Below are 21,141 nucleotides of genomic sequence, written 5' to 3' on the forward strand. Positions count from 1 at the left end.
GTTGCGGCGAGTGGGGGCCGCTCTTCATCGCAGTGCACGGGCCTCTCACTGTCGCGGTCTCTCTTGTTGCGGAGCACAAGCTCCAGATGCGCAGGCCCAGTAGTTGTGGCTCATGGGCCTAGTTGCTCCGCGGCATGTGGGATCTTCCCAGACCAGGGCTCGAACCCGTGTCCCCTGCATTGGCATGCAGATTCTCAACCACTGCGCCACCAGGGAAGCCCAGGGTTTAGTTTTTGACATGTCTTTTGGGGGACACAATTCAACCCATAACAATGCCTCACCAAGGTTGCCTGCAAAGAAAACGCTTACTTAGCTCCCTGTGAAACCAAGCTGGGTGAGCTGCAGTGGTGGAACTGAAAGGCCAGACTTCCAGCTGCCTCAGGTAGGGCCTAGGCCCTCCCTCCGGTGAACCTGGCTCACAGGGACTGGAGTAGAGCAGGGTAGTAGCACCTGCTCTGTCCAGGCCTTGGCTGCTCAATTTCTTTTTAAAATCTCACTGTAGGAAAGGAGAAGTAAGTGAGGACTGGAAAGGATGGCCTCCAGAGTTTGGGTAAGTCCTCATGAGGAGCCAAGGGGAGGCGGGAACAGAGTTCTCTTCGAACACTAGCCCAGCTGGTATTTGTCCCTCGGTTCCTTTTCTTTCTAACCAAGTGCATTATCTGCTTAACTGGTGAGTGCTGTATCTCCCAGGGGGCTGTGCTTTATAGTAGATCCTCAAGTGTCCTCTTCAGTGTAGACCAGTTCTGTGGCAGGCATTGTCTAAGAAACTAATACTCCCATGGTGAGAGCCATCAGTTTTTACTCTTCTCACAGAAATTGTTTAAACAACAGGACACAGGTCAGAAATACAGGTGTATATAAGGAAAGCAATATAGGCTATAGATTGACATTTAGCAGGAAGGCCTCAGCCTTAGTTTCTTTTTTATTACCAAATAGAGATATATTATTAGAATAAGGAGAGTAGATGTTTTCCCTTCATGATAAGGTAAAATTTTTCAGGAAAGAGGCTTGGGTGAGTTGTTTAAGTATGAATTAGTGTTAGAGTTTTTGTTTTTGTTTCCACTTAATGAAAAAGATCTTTAGTTCATTAAAAAAGTTCTTAGGGTACTTACTATAAATATGATTATTTGGTTTGAGTGGTCTTGAAAACATTGAAGGCCAGCTCTGTAGAGGCAAAATAACAAAGTTATCACAGATATTGTTGTCACTCACTTTGGGGACTCAGTCTGTAAAGAGGCGTAGCATTAAAAAAAAATGTCTATTGCATCACCTTCAGTAGAAAATCATAGAGATGTTTCTTGCAAAATATGTCTTTCTCCAACTAGGAAACATTGTTGCAAGAGCACTTTAAACCTTCTTTTCTGCTTGGCTCAGAGAAATAAAGGTAAAAGAGAGAGAAGCGGGGCTGGGAATTTGATCCTAGCAACATGATTAAGTTTAATAATGATAAAGGTGGATTAGGAAAAACTCAAGGAACTGAAAATTTATAAACTAACTTTTAAGGGTATGTAGGCAACCCCAAAATGAAATGAAAATGGTTATAAATGTCCAAAAATGATCAATATCACTAGTAATCAAAGAAATGAAACTTTGCACCAGACTTTTTTGCCTGTCATATTGGCAAAGATTTGGGTGGTGGGATTAACATTAAATCTTAAGATACTTTGACGTTTTAAATTTTATCATGATCATATATTAACTTTATAGATTGAAAAGGTCTAAATATAAGCTATCTAGGTCTTTAGTAAATGTACCTGATTTGGAGGTTAGAACTGGTTTTGTGTAATCAAGGAAGTAGTGACGTTAGGAAGAGGCAAAGTTTACTTCTCAGATGAGTTAGCAAGCTAGATCAAGGGTGAGGGTTTAATTCTGATTGTTATGTATTTGCTGCATATCTTAACAGTCTCATCGCTTGTTTTTCTTTTTTTCAGAAAAAAATATTTATTATTTATTTTTTGGCTGCATTGGGTCTTTGTTGGCTGTGTGGGGGCTTTCTCTAGTTGCGGCGAACGGGGGCTACTCTTCGCTGTGGTGTGCGGGCTTCTCATTGCAGTGGCTTCTCTTGTTGTGGAGCACGGGCTCTAGGTGCGCGGGCTTGAGTAGTTGTGGCTCGCAGGCTCTAGAGCACAGGCTCAGTAGTTGTGGCACATGAAATTAGTTGCTCCGCGGCATGTGGGATCTTCCCTGACCTGGGCTCGAACCCGTGTCCCCTGCATTGGCAGGCGGATTCTTCACTACTGTGCCACCAGGGAAGCCCCTGCTTCAGTTTCTTATCAGAGCCATTGTTCTGTTTTTTAGACCAAAATCTTGACTCCTCTGTTTCTCACTTCTATCACAAAATTTTGTTCAGAAGAGAGCCGCAATCTGACCACTTCTCACTGCCCACCCCGGGTCTAAGTCACCATTTTAGTTTGCCTGGATTTGTGTAAATTGCCTCCATGCTTCTAGCCTTGTCCTTTTTTGATATAACAGCCAGAAGGATGAGTCAGCTCACTTCTCTGCTTAACATTCTCCAGAACCGTTACCTTAGAAAGCCATGTCATCCCCTTGGTGGGAAACACATGTTAGAACATGATGTACAAGAGGGGGAAGAAGCTCAAGTTTACTTCTATCTCATTTAGAGTAAAAACCAAACCCCTTTTCTCCCCTCTCACCCCACGCCCCATGTCCTCTCTTACCATTCTCTCCCTTGCTTACCACACTCACTTCTTGCTGTTCTTTGAAGAGCCCAAGAGGCTCCTTCCTGTTGGCTTAGCCTCAGATGCTCTTCTTCCAGATATCCCATGGTTTATTTCCTCCTTCAGGCCTCTGAAAGGCTTCCCTTGCCCACCCCGTGTGAAGCAGCTACCCCTCCTCTTGCACTCTGTGCCCCTACCCTGGTTTACTTCTTCATAGCACTTATTATTTATTGTCTGTTTCACTCCACTACTGTTAGGGCTTTGTTTCATTCCTTTCTGAATGTCCACCCACCAGTCAGGCACTCAGTACTTTGTTGTTGAATGACCAGCTGAATTTCCAAATTTTCCTTAGTGGCTTCTCAAGCCCTTTGCCTAGAGAAAGAGGCAGGCTGCCCTTGTTCTTCAGCCGTGGGAAAGTAAGGCTGCCTTCCATGTACCAGATGTTTCTAAGAGGTGCTCTGGGGACTTCTTCCCCTTTCTCACTGCTCAGATTTTTATATTCTATTACTCTGGTAATATTACTGGTCAAATGAATCTGTTTTCTAAGTAACTTTTCCATGTTTGGGGCCAATGCTTTCCTTTTTCCTGCATTTGGTATCATTTAATGTAAATACTTCAATGACATTTTGGCATTTATTCCTTCATTCAGTTAGCAAATAGTTATTGCAGCAGATATTATGAGCCAGGCTGGGTACCAGATGGGACGCCAGGGGTTAAAGAGATGGAGGTCCTGCCTTTCCCTTGAGTAGCTTGGACTTCAGTGTTTGGTTGCAGGTGCCGTTGGGACAGGCAGCTGATGTAAGAGAAATGCAGAGAGGGAGGTCGAGAAACACAGGGTGGCTCACCTAGGCCTGCCGCAGAGGGTTGGGAATCTCCATAGTGGACAGGAGTTTGAAAGGTGAGGAAACAGGTAAAGGCTGCTCCAACAGGAGAGAATAATTTGGGCAAAGGCCTAGAGAGCTGTACTTGTTTAGAGAAGCAAAAATCAATGAGTATTATTGGAGCATACAGTGTAATGCAGGCTGTGGTGGTGGACGAGGCCATGATAGTTCTTGCAAGGGCCTGATCTGGATGCTTCTAGAGGGTTATGTGTATCCTGTATAGAGGTGAGACTTTTATCCTGCAGCCCATGGATTTGGGCATGTGCACCTGAAGGGAAGTGGCTGGTGAGTGCAAGGTTTTTAATTTGCATGCCCCCTTTCTGAGGCAGGGAGAATACAGAATATTTTCTGTTGTGTATTAATATATCTCCACACAGAGTATTTTCAAATTTATAAATTCCTGAAGGGTTGGCAGGGTTTAGTTTTGATGTACCTCATTTTCCTTGCATGCACTTTGTTTTTTTGTTTTTTGTTTTTGGCCGCGCTGCATGGCTTGTGAGATCTTAGTTCCCCAACCAGGGATCAAACCTGGGGCCCCAGAGTGAAAGCATCTAATCCTAACCACTCAACCACCAGGGAATCCCCTCCTCACATGCACTTTGTGAGATAGACGCTCATTTAAACCTTCAGTAAATGCTGATCACATCATCTGTAGTCCTGATCTGTTTTAACTTCTTATTATCCCCTTGCATGTTTTCCCCTTTATCTACCCCATCCCTTCCCAACTTCTCTTTTTGTCAAGCAGATTAAATTTATTATAAAAAGACTAGACAAGGAAAGCTTTGTTCTGAGAGGATTTGCTGTCTGAGCTGTTGGATGCCAGGCAGTGTTGCTGCATCTGGAAGTGGGATGGGGCTGGACTCCTTCCTGAGGCACGCATGCCTGCCCATGCTCCTTATCACCTTGGCATTCCCTATGCCTGGCACACAGTAGGTGTTCAATAGATGTTTGTGGAAGGAATCATGCTGTTCATCGACAGCAGGATTAAGTTTGTGTTTTCGCAGCACTACTACTGCCTACTTTTCTACTTTGATCTCCTGTATAATCTTTTCTTTCTAAGCTCCAAACTAACCTCCCCTCTCCATCCCTGCAAACTTCCAAATATTTTCACCACGTAAAGTGTTCTTTCTCTCATCTGTCAAACTTCTGCATCTTCTCATATGGCTTAACTCTGCCTCTTTCTGGGGAAGTCATTTCTGAGTAACTCAGGTGGAGTCAGTAACTCCTTCCTGTGTATAGTTTTGTATTGAAGTTTGTTCGGCCTCTAAACAGTGAGCTTGGAAGACAACCTTACCCCTTTCTGTGTCTCCAGTACTTCAGCCTGGTGTCTGGTGGTTTTGCAGACACGATAGTTTGTAAGTTATTATAGGAAAGCATGTCACGACGAGTAGAAGTGCACCTGAGTAAGCCCTGTGCTGGGGATGTGGAATATTGTCCATTAACCTCTCAGCCAGCACCAGGCCTTTATACAGGTGCATGAATGAGAGTCTGTTTCAGAGCTGGTGCATAGGAACAACACCTTCTGTAAACTTGCAAAGTTAGAAAATTTATTCTTTTTTTAAAAAAATAATTAATTAATTAATTAATTTTTGGCTGCATTGGGTCTTCGTTGCTGCGTGCAGGCTTTCTCTAGTTGTGGCGAGCAGGGGCTGCTCTTCATTGCGGTGAATGAGCTTCTCATTGCAGTAGCTTCTCTTGTTGCGGAGGACGGGCTCTAGGCACACGGGCTTCAGTAGCTGTGGCACGTGGGCTCAGTAGTTGTGGCGCATGGGCTTAGTTGCTCCTCGGCGTGTGGGAATCTTCCCGGACCAGGGATCAAACCCGTGTCCCCTGCATTGGCAGGTGGATTCTTAACCACTGTGCCACCAGGGAAGTCCCTAGAAAATTCATTCTTTCTAGGAAGGACTCTGAGGAGGAGAGCAATATAATTAGGTCAGTGATTTAATGCCAGGAATAGGAGCTTGGGAGGAGGAGTAACTAGAGGCAGTTTTTCTTTTCAGGAGTCTGGGGAGAGATGAGGGAGTCTCCCTAACAGGGTGGTAGAAGGGAATGGTTAAGTAACTAAAAGAGTTTTTGCTGGGGGAGCTTACCTGCTATTTGGGAGAAATGACCACTGACCTCACCACCCAATAACTCAGCACTGATGCCCGCATCATCTTCTCTGCAGAGACTGCCCCAGCCATCATGGAGGTGGCCGAGGTGGAGAGTCCGCTCAACCCCAGCTGTAAGATCATGACCTTCAGACCCTGCATGGAGGAATTCCGGGAGTTCAACAAATACCTCGCATACATGGAGTCTAAAGGAGCCCATCGAGCGGGTCTTGCAAAGGTGATTATCCTCAGATCTTTCAAGCCAGAAAATGATCACTTGGCCTTTCAGTTATGCTTAGTCTTCTTGATTTCAAGAAGAACAAGAAACAAGAAACTTGTTTCTTCCAAAGGAAGACATTTGCAAAATCTTTGTTCTTGTTAATCCATTAGTGCAGTTAATGCAGTGGGAAGCATCGATAGGCTTAAAGTAGAGGAGAGGAGGGATATGGTGGCTGCTTGTTTGTTTATTTGTTATTTTTGTGACATTATTTTGATAAGATCACACTGGCTTCTACATGAAGAATGAATTTGAGGGGGAGGCAGAGCAGAAGCAGGGAGTCTTGTCAGGGGTAGTTGTGATGTGCTCAGGGACATAAGGGTGGTTCCTAAGGCGCTGAGGACTGCATTGCAGGGTTGCCCCCATAAGCCCAGAGTTAGAGCTTTGAAAGAGAGATTGTCTAGATTTGAATTTAACCTGAGATAGGTGTATCTTTCTATAATGGAAATCTATTTCAATTTAAAATTTTCCTCAAGAATAGATTTTATTGATACTTGCTTCGTTTTGTTATTGTTCTAAATGTTAAGTTTATAATCTGGGTTTCTGTAGACTTGTTGGCATCACCACATAAATTCCTGAGCCCCAGCAGAGCCTTCTCTACTGTGGCTCGTCACGGGTTCTCCTTGGAACCCCATCTCCGTGGAAGGTCCAGTAGCATTGAGAGCAGACAGTAGCCTCGGAGAGAACTTGCAGAACTGCAGGGGTTGGTGTTCAAGTCCTCCTCCTGCATCTGGACGCAGCTGCTTGTAACCTTGGACTATTCTGACATCTCTGCCTTGAAGTCTGTTCTTTGATATGTATGGTTCAAGTCACTCCTAGAAAAGGTTTAAAATTTGGGGATATTAAGTTGAGTGAAAGTTGATTAGGGGTGGGTGAGAGAGAAAAGGAAGATAAAGGTTTATAGTGAATTTCTCAGATGAGCTATCCTTAATCTTTTCGTTAGGTTCGCTCTTAAAGATCTCATTTTTGGAAGCTTAACATTTCCGGTTGTCTTTGAGGAGGAAAAAAATCATGCTTAAGTTGAAGAGAATGATATTTCAGAATCATTTGACACACAGAATTTTGATCATAAACTTAAAATGAACCGGTTAGCAAGGTTTTGGGCTTTATTTGGGCAGAGGGGTGTTATGGTGACTGTCTGTCCTCTTCTCTGGGCTCTGAATGCAGCCCTTTGTCCTGTTGTTCTCCCTCTTTTGTTGCCTGAAAACATATATCTTACTGTGTTCCACTGGGATTAGTGAATGTTCTGTGGTCGGGGGCACGTTTAGTAACCTTAGAAGAGGAAGCAGCAACTAGCCTCACAAGGGAGCTGCAGGCACACAGAGGACACCTGTGCTGCCTTGGGTGTTCTCTGACAGAATGACATTAATGAGAACTACAGTTAGTTTTCTGAATGTTAAACCAGACAAACCTGAGTCCAGACTTTTTTTTTTTAAGTGAGACTCATTGACAAAGCTGGAGTTATTCAATCTTGTGGTAATTTCCTCATTTATTCAATCTTGTGGTAATTTCCTTTTACTTATTCAATCTTGTGGTAATTTCCTTTTACTTATACTAGGCATACAATAAACTGTTTTATTCCTAGTCATTTTTGCCATCTTTTACATCAAATCACATGGACCCAGTTTCACCTGATTTCCTTCTTTTTCTGGAAGTTACAGCAACAGCAAATGTATAAAACTACACCAAATCAAATCAAATTGTAAAGATAAAAACTGCATTAATGTTGCTAGTTTACTTAGAGGGCTAGCCCTGGGGACCAGAACCACCTATGAAATTCTTTGTTGATGCACCATTTAATGAATTGGTCTTAATTTATGATTTGAAGAAAGTGGTTGAGAAGTTCCAATAGTAGTGACTTTGGCCTCAGATTACAGTCTGTCTTGCTTGATAACATTTAAAAAAAATCAATTAATTAATTAATTTATTTTTGGCTGTGTTGGGTCTTCGTTGCTGTGCGCGGGCTTTCTCTGGTTGCTGCGAGCGGGGGCTGCTTTTCATTGTGGTGCGCGGGCGTCTCATTGCGGTGGCTCCTCTTGTTGCGGAGCATGAGCTTGAGGCACGTGGGCTCAGTAGTTGTGGCTTGCGGGCTCAGTAGTTGTGGCTCGCGGGCTGTAGAGCGCAGGCTCAGTAGCTGTGGCGCAGGGGCTTAGTTGCTCCGCGGCATGTGGGATCTTCCTGGACTAGGGATCGAACCCGTGTCCCCTGAATTGGCAGGCGGATTCTTTACCACTGCGCCGTCAGGGTAGTCTGGTTGATAACATTTTTTAGATTTATACTTTAGATTTAACTTTTTTTTTCCAGAGTGAGAGGTTTGACACCCTGACTTTCTGTCTACAAAGTTGGTAGTCCAGTTGCGAAAGTGAAAAGTGACAGTGTCCTTAAATGTAAAACTTGTACTGTTTTTGTGGAGAAAGGTTATGATGAAGCATTATTATACGAGCAATGGCTAAATTCTTCGGCAGCAGTGTTCTGGACGTAGCCTGTTCTGGGCCTGAGGTTATGCATAATACAGAGCTTCACAAGTAGCCTGGAGGGTGCAGATAGCTATCTGTGCCCAAAGGTGAAGAAAGAGTGTAAGAAGCACTGCCCTTCCTCCTCCTGCTCCTTTCTCAGTTGGTAGATGGTAGTAATAGCAACATATTTCAGGATAAGTAGTGCAAATACAGATTTTAGCTGGACAATTTTTGCTGGTATAGGGCCCAGGCTGGGGTCGGGGAAATGGTAATATGAAATATATATATATATAAATATATATATATAAAGTCCTAAGTATGGTGTGCTTATGATTCCTATGTAAGAAAATCTGATGTGTTAAGATTTAAAATTATAGTTAAAAAATAAGATTTTTGTCATAGACCTGAACTTACAGATTTTTAAAGTTCTGTCTGAACATTTTAACTGAAGTAAATGAACACATGCACGAAATATTCACAAAGGTAATATTTAGAGTTTTGTAAATGTATTCCTTCTTTAACTTTAGAGAAGAAAATTTTGTTCAAAATTTTTTGGGGTGAACAACTGCCTTGTTTTTCACAACACAGGAAAATATTTAACTCTAAACATAATATTGATTTTGATTGTAGATATATTTCTAAACAGGAGCCTGAATAAATCTATGTTTTATATTTTGGAATACTCACATTTATTTCTGATGAAGAATAAGTTAGTATTTATAACACTCTCAAATACTGCCCTCTCCCCTTTCAATATGTGATCAAGACAATGTAGTATGTTTATCCATATCCATTTGGTGCGATTGTCCGTATGCTTTTTAAAATACTGAGTATGTGTCTCATTTTAAGCTAACATACCTTGGAGAAAATAAAATGTATAATATTGCCATATTGCTGATGAAAATTAAATTAATTTTAGACTTGACTGCTCCCCCCACCTCTTTTTTGAATTAATAGAGTCGTTTATCAGCTGTATAACATTGGCCAAGTCACTCCTTCCCCGACTTCAGGTTTTCTCATCTGATGAAGCTTGACTTAAACCTTTCCCAAAAGCCAGTTGCAGGTGCAGTGTAGATAAAATGTGAAAGACAAAACCTTAAAACTCTTAGAAAACAAAATAGAATGTATTCATGCCCTAGAGTAGGAAAATATATATATTTTAAACAGAAGATCAAGGCAAAAAATGAAGAAATTGGATTATATTAAAGTTAAGAACTTATGTTTATCAAAATATACAGTTTAGAAGGTTGAAGGGAAAGTTACAGGGTAAGAGAAGATATTTGGTATATGTACACACACATACATATAGATATTTGCAAATACACACACACACACACACACACACACACACACATTCTTCTAAGAATAACCAGCCTATATACAGAATCTCTATACATTAATAAGAAAAAGACTGACAGTGCAATAGTAAAATGAGCACGAGGCTTGAATAAGCACTTTACGAAAGAGGATATCTGTAGGATCAGTGAATATATGAAGAGATTTCTTTAGTTATCAGAAAATGCAAATAAAATCCACACCTGAGTACCATTACACACCTTCCAGAAAGACTAAAATTTAAACGATCAACAATGCAAAGTGATGATGAAGATGTGGAGCGACAGGAACTTTCACACATTGCTGGCAGGAGCATGAAATGGTACAACCACTTTGGCCAAAGTTTGGTAATAACGATTAAATTTGATCTGTACGTATCCTATGTCCCAGTAGTTTCACTGTTAGGAGGGTATGTGCGTGTGTGTATTTTAGAGAACCGTGTGCCCACATGCAGCAGAAGATGCATACAGCAATATTAATAGTGTTGTTTGCAGTTGCCAATAATTAGAAAAAAAACAAGTGACCACCAAGTAGTCACCCTTACAAATAAATATTTATACGAAGGCATACTAAGTAGGAATGAAAGTCAATGAACTTCAGTTACCTAGGTCATCATATTTGAATCTCACAAAAATATTGAGTAAAATATAAAAGATAAAGAATGTATGTATATATGGATGCTTACGTTTCTGTACATTTAAAAAACTGTTGTTAGGGTTTACACACAGACATAAAACTATAAAGCCCAGCAAGGAGATTAATAGCGTAAGTGCCATGATAGCGACCACCTTTTGAGTAAGAGAGGGATGTATTTGGAAAAGGGTATCAGGACCTCTGGGGTGCCAGCAGTATCTTATTTCTCACACCTGAGCAGTGGGTACTCTGGTGTTTGCTTTATAATAACTCACAAAGCTACGTATTTGTGATTATGCATTTTCTGTATGTGTGCTATCTATATTTTGCAATTAAGTTTTTAAAAGAAGTTTGTCTCTAAAAATTAGGATAACTTCTAAAGGTGGATAAATTCCAGCTATAAACCATGACTCAATTCATAACTTTGTTCCTTCTAATTTTTGATCATATGAATATGTATTTTTGGTTTTACTGTTGATGATCTTTTCATTGTTAGTAATTAAGTGTTGAAATATTATGGGAAAGCAGTGGTGTGCTGAGCTACTTCATACAGGCACATGAGAATTGAGAGTGCACATCTTTTCCAACCCCATGTTCAGTGACATCACATTGGTAAGCTCAAATTGGCCATGGCGGGAGTAGTTACACCATGGAAATAGGCAAAAACCACAAATCAGGGTTCCCCCACCTCCCCAGAAAGTTGTTGGTTAAACATTTACTTGCACACCGCTCTGATTTGCCATATTGTGTGAGAGGTGTTTAAAGAAACAATATCAACTAAACCAATACTTATTTTTCTCATGGTACTATAAACAGCACTTGAACTCTAGCAAGTTCTTTTACTTTTGTGTGTTTCTCAATTTTACCTTTAAAATAGAGAGGTTAACAGTAGCCACTAAAAAATAAGTTAATACAAGTACAGTATTTTGTATAGTGAGTACTCAGTAAATTTTGCTGTTTTAAAAAAGTCATGTCAGTAAGGTGAATATTTGGGAGAATGTAAGCATTTCCTTTAATGTGAATCTTCACAGTTCTTTTACACATTTGTCATATAAATGCTGAGAAATTCTTCACTTGTATTCTGTTGGAATAGGAAAGCTAAATAACTGCTTGGAATGTTTTCCAAATAATCTTTTATTATTTTCCTTTTAGGTGATTCCTCCTAAGGAGTGGAAGCCAAGGCAGTGCTATGATGACATTGACAATTTGCTTATTCCAGCGCCAATTCAGCAGATGGTCACAGGGCAGTCAGGACTGTTCACTCAATACAACATCCAGAAAAAAGCCATGACAGTGAAGGAGTTCAGGCAGCTGGCCAACAGTGGCAAGTGAGTAGATTCAGTTTACTATTTTTACTTCTTTCAAAGATATAGGTGAACATGGTAAGAAACCAAGTAGATGGGAGCTTGTGGTGAAAAGCAGGAGTCTTCTGCACAATCTCTTTCAGTCCTCATTTAACTGTTACTGTTTTCTGTTTTTCAGGTGGTTGCCTGCCTACTTACTTTAGTCTACTGCTAGGGAAATTGTTCCTCATTTTATCATCTTATTCATAATATTTGTAAATTTTTTTTTCCTATCTTTTAGTTGCCATGAGTTTTTGATTCTACACTTGATTCATCTTTGTTAGGCAAATTTTCTTCTGTGTGTGACAATGTTTAAGTCTTTTTTTTTTAAAAAAGCATTCCTCTTTTTTAATAATTAATTAATTAATTAATTAATTTTGGCTGCGTTGGGTCTTCGTTGCTGTGTGCGGGCTTTCCCTAGTTGGCATCAAGCGGGGGGCTACTCTTCATTGTGGTGGGCGGGCTTCTCATTGCAGTGGTTTCTCTTGTTGCAGAGCATGGGCTCCAACAACTTTCCGGGGAGGTGGGGGAACCCTGACTTGTGGTTCTTGCCTATTTCCATGGTGTAACTACTCCCGCACAGGCACGTGGGCTTCAGTAGTTGTGGCACGTGGGCTCAGTAGTTGTGGTGCACGGACTTAGTTGCTCCGCGGCATGTGGGATCTTCCCGGACCAGGGCTCGAACCCGTGTCCCCTGCATTGGTAGGCGGATTCTTAACCACTGCGCCACCAGGGAAGTCCCGACAATGTTTAAGTCTTAAATGATAAGTTATATATATTAGAAGATGAGTAATTTAAAAAGAAAATCCTTGAATGACTTGAAGGGCCACCATTATTGTGTTAGTCACCTGCTGCTATCTAATGAATCACCCCAAACCTTAGTATCTTAAATCAATAAACATTTAACATCTCAGTTTCTGAAGGTCAGGAATCTGGGAGTGGCTCAGCCAGGTGGCTGTGGCTCAGGGCCTCTCCTGAGGTTGCATTCAAGTTGGCTGGGGCTGCTGTCACCTGAAGGCTTGACTGTGACTAGAAGATTTTCTCCCAAGATTGCTCCCCTTACGTGGCAGCTGGCTGGAGTCCTGAGTCCTTTGCCACATGAACTGCTCCTCATGTTGTGGCAGCTGGCTTCTTCCAACGCAAGTGATCCAGGAGTTACCAAGATGAAGACACAATGTCTTTTCATGACCTGTTTCTTGACTGTCATTTCTGCCATATTCTATTTGTTATAAGCCAAATGCAGCCCATACTTAAGGGGAGGAGAATTAAGCTGTAAGTCTTGAAGGGAGGTGTATCAAAGAATTTGTGGATATATTTTAGAAACTATCACAGTTATGATTATTATTAAATTGCCCTCCCGTTTTTTTTTAAAGTTTCTGATATGGTGGTTAAGGCCTTAGATCAAAATATTAATCTGGAAAAAAAAATACCCCCCCAAAACCAACCAACCAATCATCCAACCAAAAAACATCAGTGTCTAAATTCTCTGGATGGGTATTCATGAGATTAAGTCCTCTGGATAAATTTAGTTGATATCTTTTAAAAAAAAAATTTATATTTGACATAGTAAGCACTTGATGGTACTTGAAGAATCTTTTTTCTGTGTGAAGTTCCTATTATGGAGCATTCTGGCTAATCCAAAGCAATTAGACATTTTATAATTAATTCAAGTCCCTCTTGAATTTTTTTTTTTTAACATCTTTATTGGAGTATGATTGCTTTACAATGGTGTGTTAGTTTCTGCTTTATAACAATTGAATTGTTTTTCATAGGCATTAGTAAAGCCTCATTGTTTCAGATTTCACTGATTGAGAATGTGAAACTTTTATCATGGACTAGGCTTGTTTGCTTTCATACTCTTTAAGAACTCTTTAATAAGTTCAATGCTAAAACAAGATTGCAGAAGCAATTTTATCCAACTTTTCTTTTCCTAACCCAGTGTTAGAAAGATATTTTCTTTTCTTTTTTTTTCTTTTAACTTAATTAATTAATTAATTAATTTTTGGCTGCGTTGGGTCTTCATTGCTGCACATGGGCTTTCTCTAGTTGTGGCAAGAGGGGGCTACTCTTTGTTGCGGTGCGGGCTTCTCATTGCGGTGGCTTCTTTGTGGTGGAGCATGGGCTCTAGGTGTGCGGGCTTCAGTAGTTGTGGCATGTGGCCTCAGTAGTTGTGACTCGTGAGTTCTAGAGAGTAGGCTCAGTAGTTGTGGCACATGGGCTTAGTTGTCCATGGCATGTGGGATCTTCCTGGACCAGGACTCGAACCCGTTTCCCTGGCATTGGCAGGTGGATTCTTAACCACTGTGCCACCAGGGAAGTCCCTATCCAACTTTTTATAAGTATAAACTGTTTACCATATTCTGTTCTCCATCTTCTAGTGCCTATTTCCAGAGTCATTCTTAAAGTATTAAATAGCTTACAAAACCCCCCTCCAGGCTACGTGGGTCCCTGGGGGCATAGGAGGGAGGCCGGGGAGATCAGGAGAGGCAGGTGGGAGGGGCCGTCCAGAAGAAGCTGGAGAGGAGCGGAGGGCGATTGCCCTGCCCACTCAGGCATGGGGAGCCTGCTGAGCTCCCAGGCTGGTCCCCTGCTCTCCCAGGTGCCCCCCCCACCCTACCGGCCATATTGGCCCTGGGGGCATAGGAGGGAGGCCGGGGAGATCAGGAGAGGCAGGTGGGAAGGGCCCTCCCAGATCCCAGACCGGAGGTGCAGGAGAGGAGAGGAGGGCATTTGTCCCACCCACTTGAGCCCAGGAAGCCTGCTGGGCTCCCAGGTGAGGTCCCCTGCACTCTGAGACCAGGGATGGGGGGGGGCACGCCTGGGCCCCTTCTGTTCCTTGAGCCTAAGCCCCACCGCCCACAGCCCACAGGGCCTTGTCCAGACCTGTGGGTCCTGAGCATTAGCCCCACCCACTGCCCAGACCTCACCCTTGCTTAAGCCCCGCTCTCCACAGCCAAGGCCTCCCCCCCCACTTTTTTTTTTTTCCTTTCCTTCCTCCTCTTTTTTACTATTGTGGTACTGATGTACCTTCTGGTTGTTGACTCATCTATATTTTTATTTTTACATTCTTTCTACAATATCTGTTAGTTTCCTAGTCTAATTTTATTTTTTACTTTGTTATTTTCTCTCTTTTTTTTTTTGCCAGCCCATGCAGTTTGCAGGATCTTGATTTGCAAGCCTGGGGTCGGGGGGAAGCTCCTGCGGTGGGAGCTCTGAGTCCGAACCACTGGACTAACAGAAAACCTCAGACCCCAGGGCATATTCATCGAAATGAGGTCTCACAGAGTTCCTCATCTCAGCAACCAAGACCCAGCTCTACCCAATAGCCTACAAACTCCAGCGTTGGAAGGCTCAGGCCAAACAACCAGTAAAACAGGAACACAATCCCACTCATTTAAAAAAAAAAAAAATGAGATGGCAAAAAAATATGTCACAGATGAAGGAGCAAGGTAAAAACTTACAAGACCCAGTAAATGAAGAGGATATAGGCAATCTACCTGAAAAAGAATTCAGAGTAATGATAGTAAAGATGATCCAGAATCTCGGAAATAGAATGGAAGCACGGATTGAGAAAATACAAGAAATGTTTAACAAAGATCTAGAAGAACTAAAGAACAAACAAACAGGTGAACAACACAGTAACTGAAATGAAAAATACACTAGAAGGAATCAATAACAGAATAACGGAAGCAGAAGAACGAATAAATGAGCTGGAAGACAAAATGGTGGAAATAACTGCTGAGGAGCAGAATAAAGAAAAAAGAATGAAAAGAATTGAAGACAATCTCAGAGACCTCTGGGAGAACACTAAATGCACCAACATTTGGATTATAGGGGTCCCAGAAGAAGAAGAGAAAAAGAAAGGGTCTGAGAAAATATTTAAAGAGATTATAGTCGAAGACTTCCCTAACATGGGAAAAGAAATAGTCACCCAAGTCCAGGAAGCACAGAGAGTCCCATACAGGATAAACCCTAGGAAAAACACACCAAGACACATATTAATCAAACTAACAAAAATTAAATTCAAAGAAAAAATATTAAAAGCAACAAGGGAAAAACAAAAAATAACATACAAAGGAATCCCCATAAGGTTATCAGCTGATTTTTCAGTGGAAACTCTGCAGGCCAAAAGGGAGTGGCAGGATATACTTAAAGTGATGAAAGAGAAAAACCTACAACCGAGATTACTCTATCCAGCAAGGATCTCATTCAGATTCGAAGGAGAAATCAAAAGCTTTTTTTTTTAAAGATAATTATTTTATTTTTTAAAAAATTTATTTATTTATTTGTGGCTGTCTTCCTTCTTCATTGCAGTGGCTTCTCTTGTTATGGAGCACGGGCTCCAGTAGTTGTGGCACGTGGGCTCAGTAGTTGTGGCTCGCAGGCTCTAAAGCACAGGCTCTGTAGTTGTGGCACACTGGCTTAGTTTCTCCGTGGCATGTGGGATCTTCCTGGACCAGGGATCGAACCTGTGTCCCCTGCATTGGCAGGCAGATTCTTAACCACTGTGCCACCAGGGAGGTCCCTCAAAAGCTTTTCAGAGAAACAAAAGCTAAGAGAATTCAGCACCGCCAAACCAGCTTTACAACAAATGCTAAAGAAACTTCTCTAAGCAGGAAACACAAGAGAAGAAAAAGACCCGCAAAAACAAACCCAAAACAATTAAGAAAATGGTAATAGGAACATATATATTGATAATAACCTTGAATGTAAATGGATTAAATGCCCCAACCAAAAGACACAGACTGGCTGAATGGATACAAAAACAAGACCGTATATATGCTGTCTACAAGAGACACACTTCAGACCTAGGGACACATACAGACTAAAAGTGAAGGGATGGAAAAAGGTATTCCATGCAAATGTAAATCAAAAGAAAGCTGGAGTAGCAATACTCGTTTCAGATAAAATAGACTTTAAAATAAAGACTGTTACAAGAGCTAAGGAGGGACAGGACACTACATAATGATCAAAGGATCAATCCAAGAAGAAGATATAACAATTATAAATATTTATGCACCTAACATAGCACCCGAATACATAAGGCAAATTCTAACAACCATGAAAGGAGAAATTGACAGTAACACAATAATAGTAGGGGACTTTAACACCCCACTTACACCAATGGATAGATCATCCAAACAGAAAATAAACAAGGAAACACAAGCTTTAAATGACACAACAGACCAGATAGATCTAATTGATATTTATAGAACATTCCACCCAAACGTGGCAGAATACACTTTCTTCTCCAGTGCACATGGAACATTCTCCAGGATAGATCACATCTTGGGTCACATATCAAGCCTCCGAAAATTGAAGAAATTTGAAGTCGTGCATCTTTTCTGACCACAACGCTATGAGATTGGAAATCAATTACAGGAAAAAAACCGTGAAAAACTCAAATACATGGAGGCTAAACAGGGTGCTACTAAATAACCAAGAGATCACTGAAGAAATCAAAGAAGAAATAAAAAAATACATAGAAACAAATGACAACGAAAACATGATGACCCAAAACATATGGGATGCAGCACAAGCAGTTCTAAGAGGGAAGTTTGTAGCAATTCAATCTCACCTCAAGAAACAAGAAAAATCTCAAACAATCTAACCCTACCCTTAAAACAACTAGAGAAAGAAGAACAAAGAAAACCCAAAGTCAGTAGAAGGAAAGAAATCATAAATATCAGAGCAGAAGTAAATGAAATAGAAATGAAGAAAACAATAGCAAAGATCAATGAAACTAAAAGCTGGTTCTTTGAGAAGATAAACAAAATTGATAAACCCTTAGCCAGACTCATCAAGAAAGAAAGGGAGAGGATGCAAATCAACAAAATTAGAAATGAAAAAGGAGAAATCACAACTGACACTGCAGAAATACAAAGGATTATAAGAGACTACTACAAACAACTATGTGCCAATAAAATGGACAACCATGGAGAAATTGACAAATTCTTGGAAAGGTACAATTTTTCAAGACTGAACCAGGAAGAATTAGAAAATATAAACAGTCCTATCACAAGTAATGAAATGGAAACCGTAATTAAAAATCTTCCAACAAACCAAAGTCCAGGACCAGATGGCTTCACAGGCGAATTCTATCAAACATTTAGAGAAGAGCTAACAGTGATCCTTCTCAAACTCTTCCAAAAAATTGCAGAGGGAGAAACACTCCCAAACTCATTCTACGAAGCCACCATCACCCTGATACCAAAACCAGAAAAAGATATCACACAAAAAGAAAATTATAGACCAATATCACTGATGAACATAGATGCAAAAATCCTGAACAAAATACTAGCAAACAGAATCCAACAGCACATTAAAAGGATCATATACCATGATCAAGTGGGATTTATCCCAGGGATGCAAGGATTCTTCAATATACGCAAATCAATAAATGTGATACACCACATTAACAAATTAAGGAGTAAAAACCATATGATCATCTCAATAGATGCAGAAAAAGCTCTTGACAAAATTCAACACCCATTTATGATAAAAACTCTCCAGAAAATGGTCATGGAGGGAACCTACCTCAACATAATAAAGGCCATATATGACAAATCCACAGCAAGCATCATACTCAATGGTGAAAAACTGAAAGCAATTCCACTAGGATCAGGAACAAGACAAGGATGTCCACTCTCGCCACTGTTATTCAACATAGTTTTGGAAGTCCTAGCCACAGCAGTCAGAGAAGAAAAAGAAATAAAAGGAATACAAATTGGAAAAGAAGAAGTAAAACTGTCACTATTTGCTGATGACATGATACTATACATAGAAAATCCTAAAGATGCCACCAGGAAACTACTAGAACTGATCAATGAATTTGGTAAGGTGCAGGATACAAAATTAATGCATAGAAATCTCTGGCATTCCTATACACCAACAACGAAAAATCAGAAAGAGAAATTGAGGAGACACTCCCATTTACCATTGCAACAAAAGGAATAAAATACCTAGGAATAAACCTGCCTAGGGAGGTGAAAGACTTGTACTCAGAAAACTATAAAACGCTGGTGAAAGAAATCAAAGATGACATAAACAGATGGAGAAATATACCATGTTCTTGGATTGGAAGAATCAATATTGTGAAAATGACTATGCTACCCAAAGCCATCTACAGATCCAGTGCAATCCCTATCAAACTACCAATGGCATTCTTCACAGAATTAGAACAAAAAATCTTACAGTTCCTATGGAAACACAAAAGACCCCGAATAGCCAAAGCAATCTTGAGAAAGAAAAACGGAGTTGGAAGAATCAGGCTCCCCGACTTCAAACTGTACCACAAAGTTACAGTAAGCAAGACAGTATGGTACTGGCACAAAAACAGAAATATAGATCAATGGTACAGGATAGAATGCCCAGAGATAAACCCATACACATATGGGCATCTAATTTATGACAAAGGAGGCAAGAACATACAATGGAGAAAAGGCAGCCTCTTCAGTAAGTGGTGCTGGGCAAACTGGACAGCTACATGTAAAAGAATGAAATTAGAACACTACCTAACGCCATACACAAAAATAAACTCCAAATGGATTAAAGATGTAAATGTAAGACCAGACACTATAAAACTTTTAGAGGAAAACATAGGAAAGACACTCTTTGACATAAACCACAGCAAGATCTTTTTTGACCCACCTCCTAGAGTAACAGAAATAAAACCAAAAATAAACAAATGGGACTTAATTAAACTTAAAAGCTTTTACACAGCAAAGGAAACCATAAACAAGAGAAAAGGCAACCCTCAGAATGGGAGAAAATATTTGCAAATGAAACAACAAAGGATTAATCTCCAAAATATACAAACAGCTCATGGAGCTCAATATCAAAAAAACAAACAATCCAGTTAAAAAATGGGCCGAAGACCTAAATAGGCATTTCACCAAGGAAGACATACAGATGGCCGAGAGGCACATGAAAAGATGCTCAGCATCACTAATTATTACAGAAATGCAAATCAAAACTACAATGAGGTATCACCTCATGCCAGTCAGAATGGCCATTATCAAAACTAGCAACAATAAATGCTGGAATGGGTATGGTGAAAAGGGAACCCTCCTGCACTGCTGGTGGGAATGTAAATTGATACAACCACTATGGAAAACAGTATGGAGGTTCCTTAAGAAACTAAAACTAGAACTACCATATGACCCAGCAGTTGCACTACTGGGCATATAACCTGAGAAAACCATAATTCAGAAAGAGACATGCACCACAATGTTCATTGCAGCACTATTTACAATAGCCAGGACATGGAATGAACCTAAGTGTCCATCGACAGATGAATGGATAAAGAAGATGTGGCACATATATACAATGGAATAGTACTCAACCATAAAAAGAAACGAAATTGAGTTATTTGTAGTGAGGTGGATGGACCTAGAGTTTGTCATACAGAGTGAAGTAAGTCAGAAAGAGAAAAACATATACCGTATGCTAACGCATATTATGGAATCTAAAAAAAAAAAAAAATGGTACTGATGAACCTAGTTGCAGGGCAGGAATAAAGAGGTAGACATAGAGAATGGCCTTGATGACATGGGGTGGGAGGGCGAAGCTGGGGCGAAGTGAGAGTTGCATCGACATATATACACTACGGAATGTAAAATAGTTGGCTGGTGGGAAGGAACAGCATAGCACAGGGAGATAGGCTCGGTGCTTTGCGAAGACCTAGAGGGGTGGGATAGGGAGGATGGGAGGGAGGCTCAAGAGGGAGGGGATATGGGGACATGTGTATGCATATGGCTGATTTGCTTTGTTGTGCAACAGAAACTAACACGGTATTGTGAAGCAATTATACTCCAATAAAGATCTATTTAAAAGTATTAAATAGCTTAGTTCATTTAGTGGAACCTCTACTTGACTACTTTGATATTTCAAGAGACTATTTGTACTTGGAAATAATCAGATAATACTTAATAGGAAATGTTGGTTAATACCCTTAAAAATCATCATAATTATTATGAGAAAGTTCTGTGGGGTTTCAAAGGAAGGTAAACCTTCTGTGGTAGTTAATTGGAATGGTGTAATTTCATTTCGTAGGTGTTATGGAGATGGATTTTGAAGGAAGGTCAGAAATGTTACAAAACTAATGCATGCTTATTTAAAAATTCAAACATTATAGAAATACGTAATTTCAACTCCCAGGGACAATCATTGTTAATAATACATGGCGATTCAAAATATTGATGAGTACAGAGTCTCAAAGTCCTGTGTTCTCTTGTCATGGAGAAACTGATTATCATCTCTAGCCCATTTGATTATCGTAGCATGGTGTCAGTTTTCTATTTAGTGGGAATTTATCTTACTAGGCACTTACTTTATTCATATCTCTGTTTTTATTGTGGTGGCTTAGTTGTAGATTGACTCTTCCTGAAGGTAACCGTTCAGGTGACAGTCTCTGTTTTGTGTTCCACTGTGTACGCAGTGCTTGGTA

At 40.6% G+C, this 21,141-nt stretch overlaps 1 protein-coding gene across 1 annotated transcript in view; it reads left to right on the forward strand.

Annotated features, from left to right (window-relative positions):
- Nucleotides 1–21,141, forward strand: part of KDM4C (lysine demethylase 4C) — a 418,075-nt gene that overhangs the window by 37,129 nt on the left and 359,805 nt on the right. Inside the window, exons 2-3 of the mRNA XM_068552402.1 lie at nt 5,727–5,887; nt 11,503–11,678. Coding sequence (XP_068408503.1) covers nt 5,744–5,887; nt 11,503–11,678 — 320 coding nt within the window. The 5' untranslated portion in view covers nt 5,727–5,743. The remainder of the gene's footprint in view (nt 1–5,726; nt 5,888–11,502; nt 11,679–21,141) is intronic.

The sequence above is a fragment of the Eschrichtius robustus genome, chromosome 10 (genome assembly GCF_028021215.1).
Source record: "Eschrichtius robustus isolate mEscRob2 chromosome 10, mEscRob2.pri, whole genome shotgun sequence".
In the NCBI taxonomy this organism is placed as follows: domain Eukaryota; kingdom Metazoa; phylum Chordata; class Mammalia; order Artiodactyla; family Eschrichtiidae; genus Eschrichtius; species Eschrichtius robustus.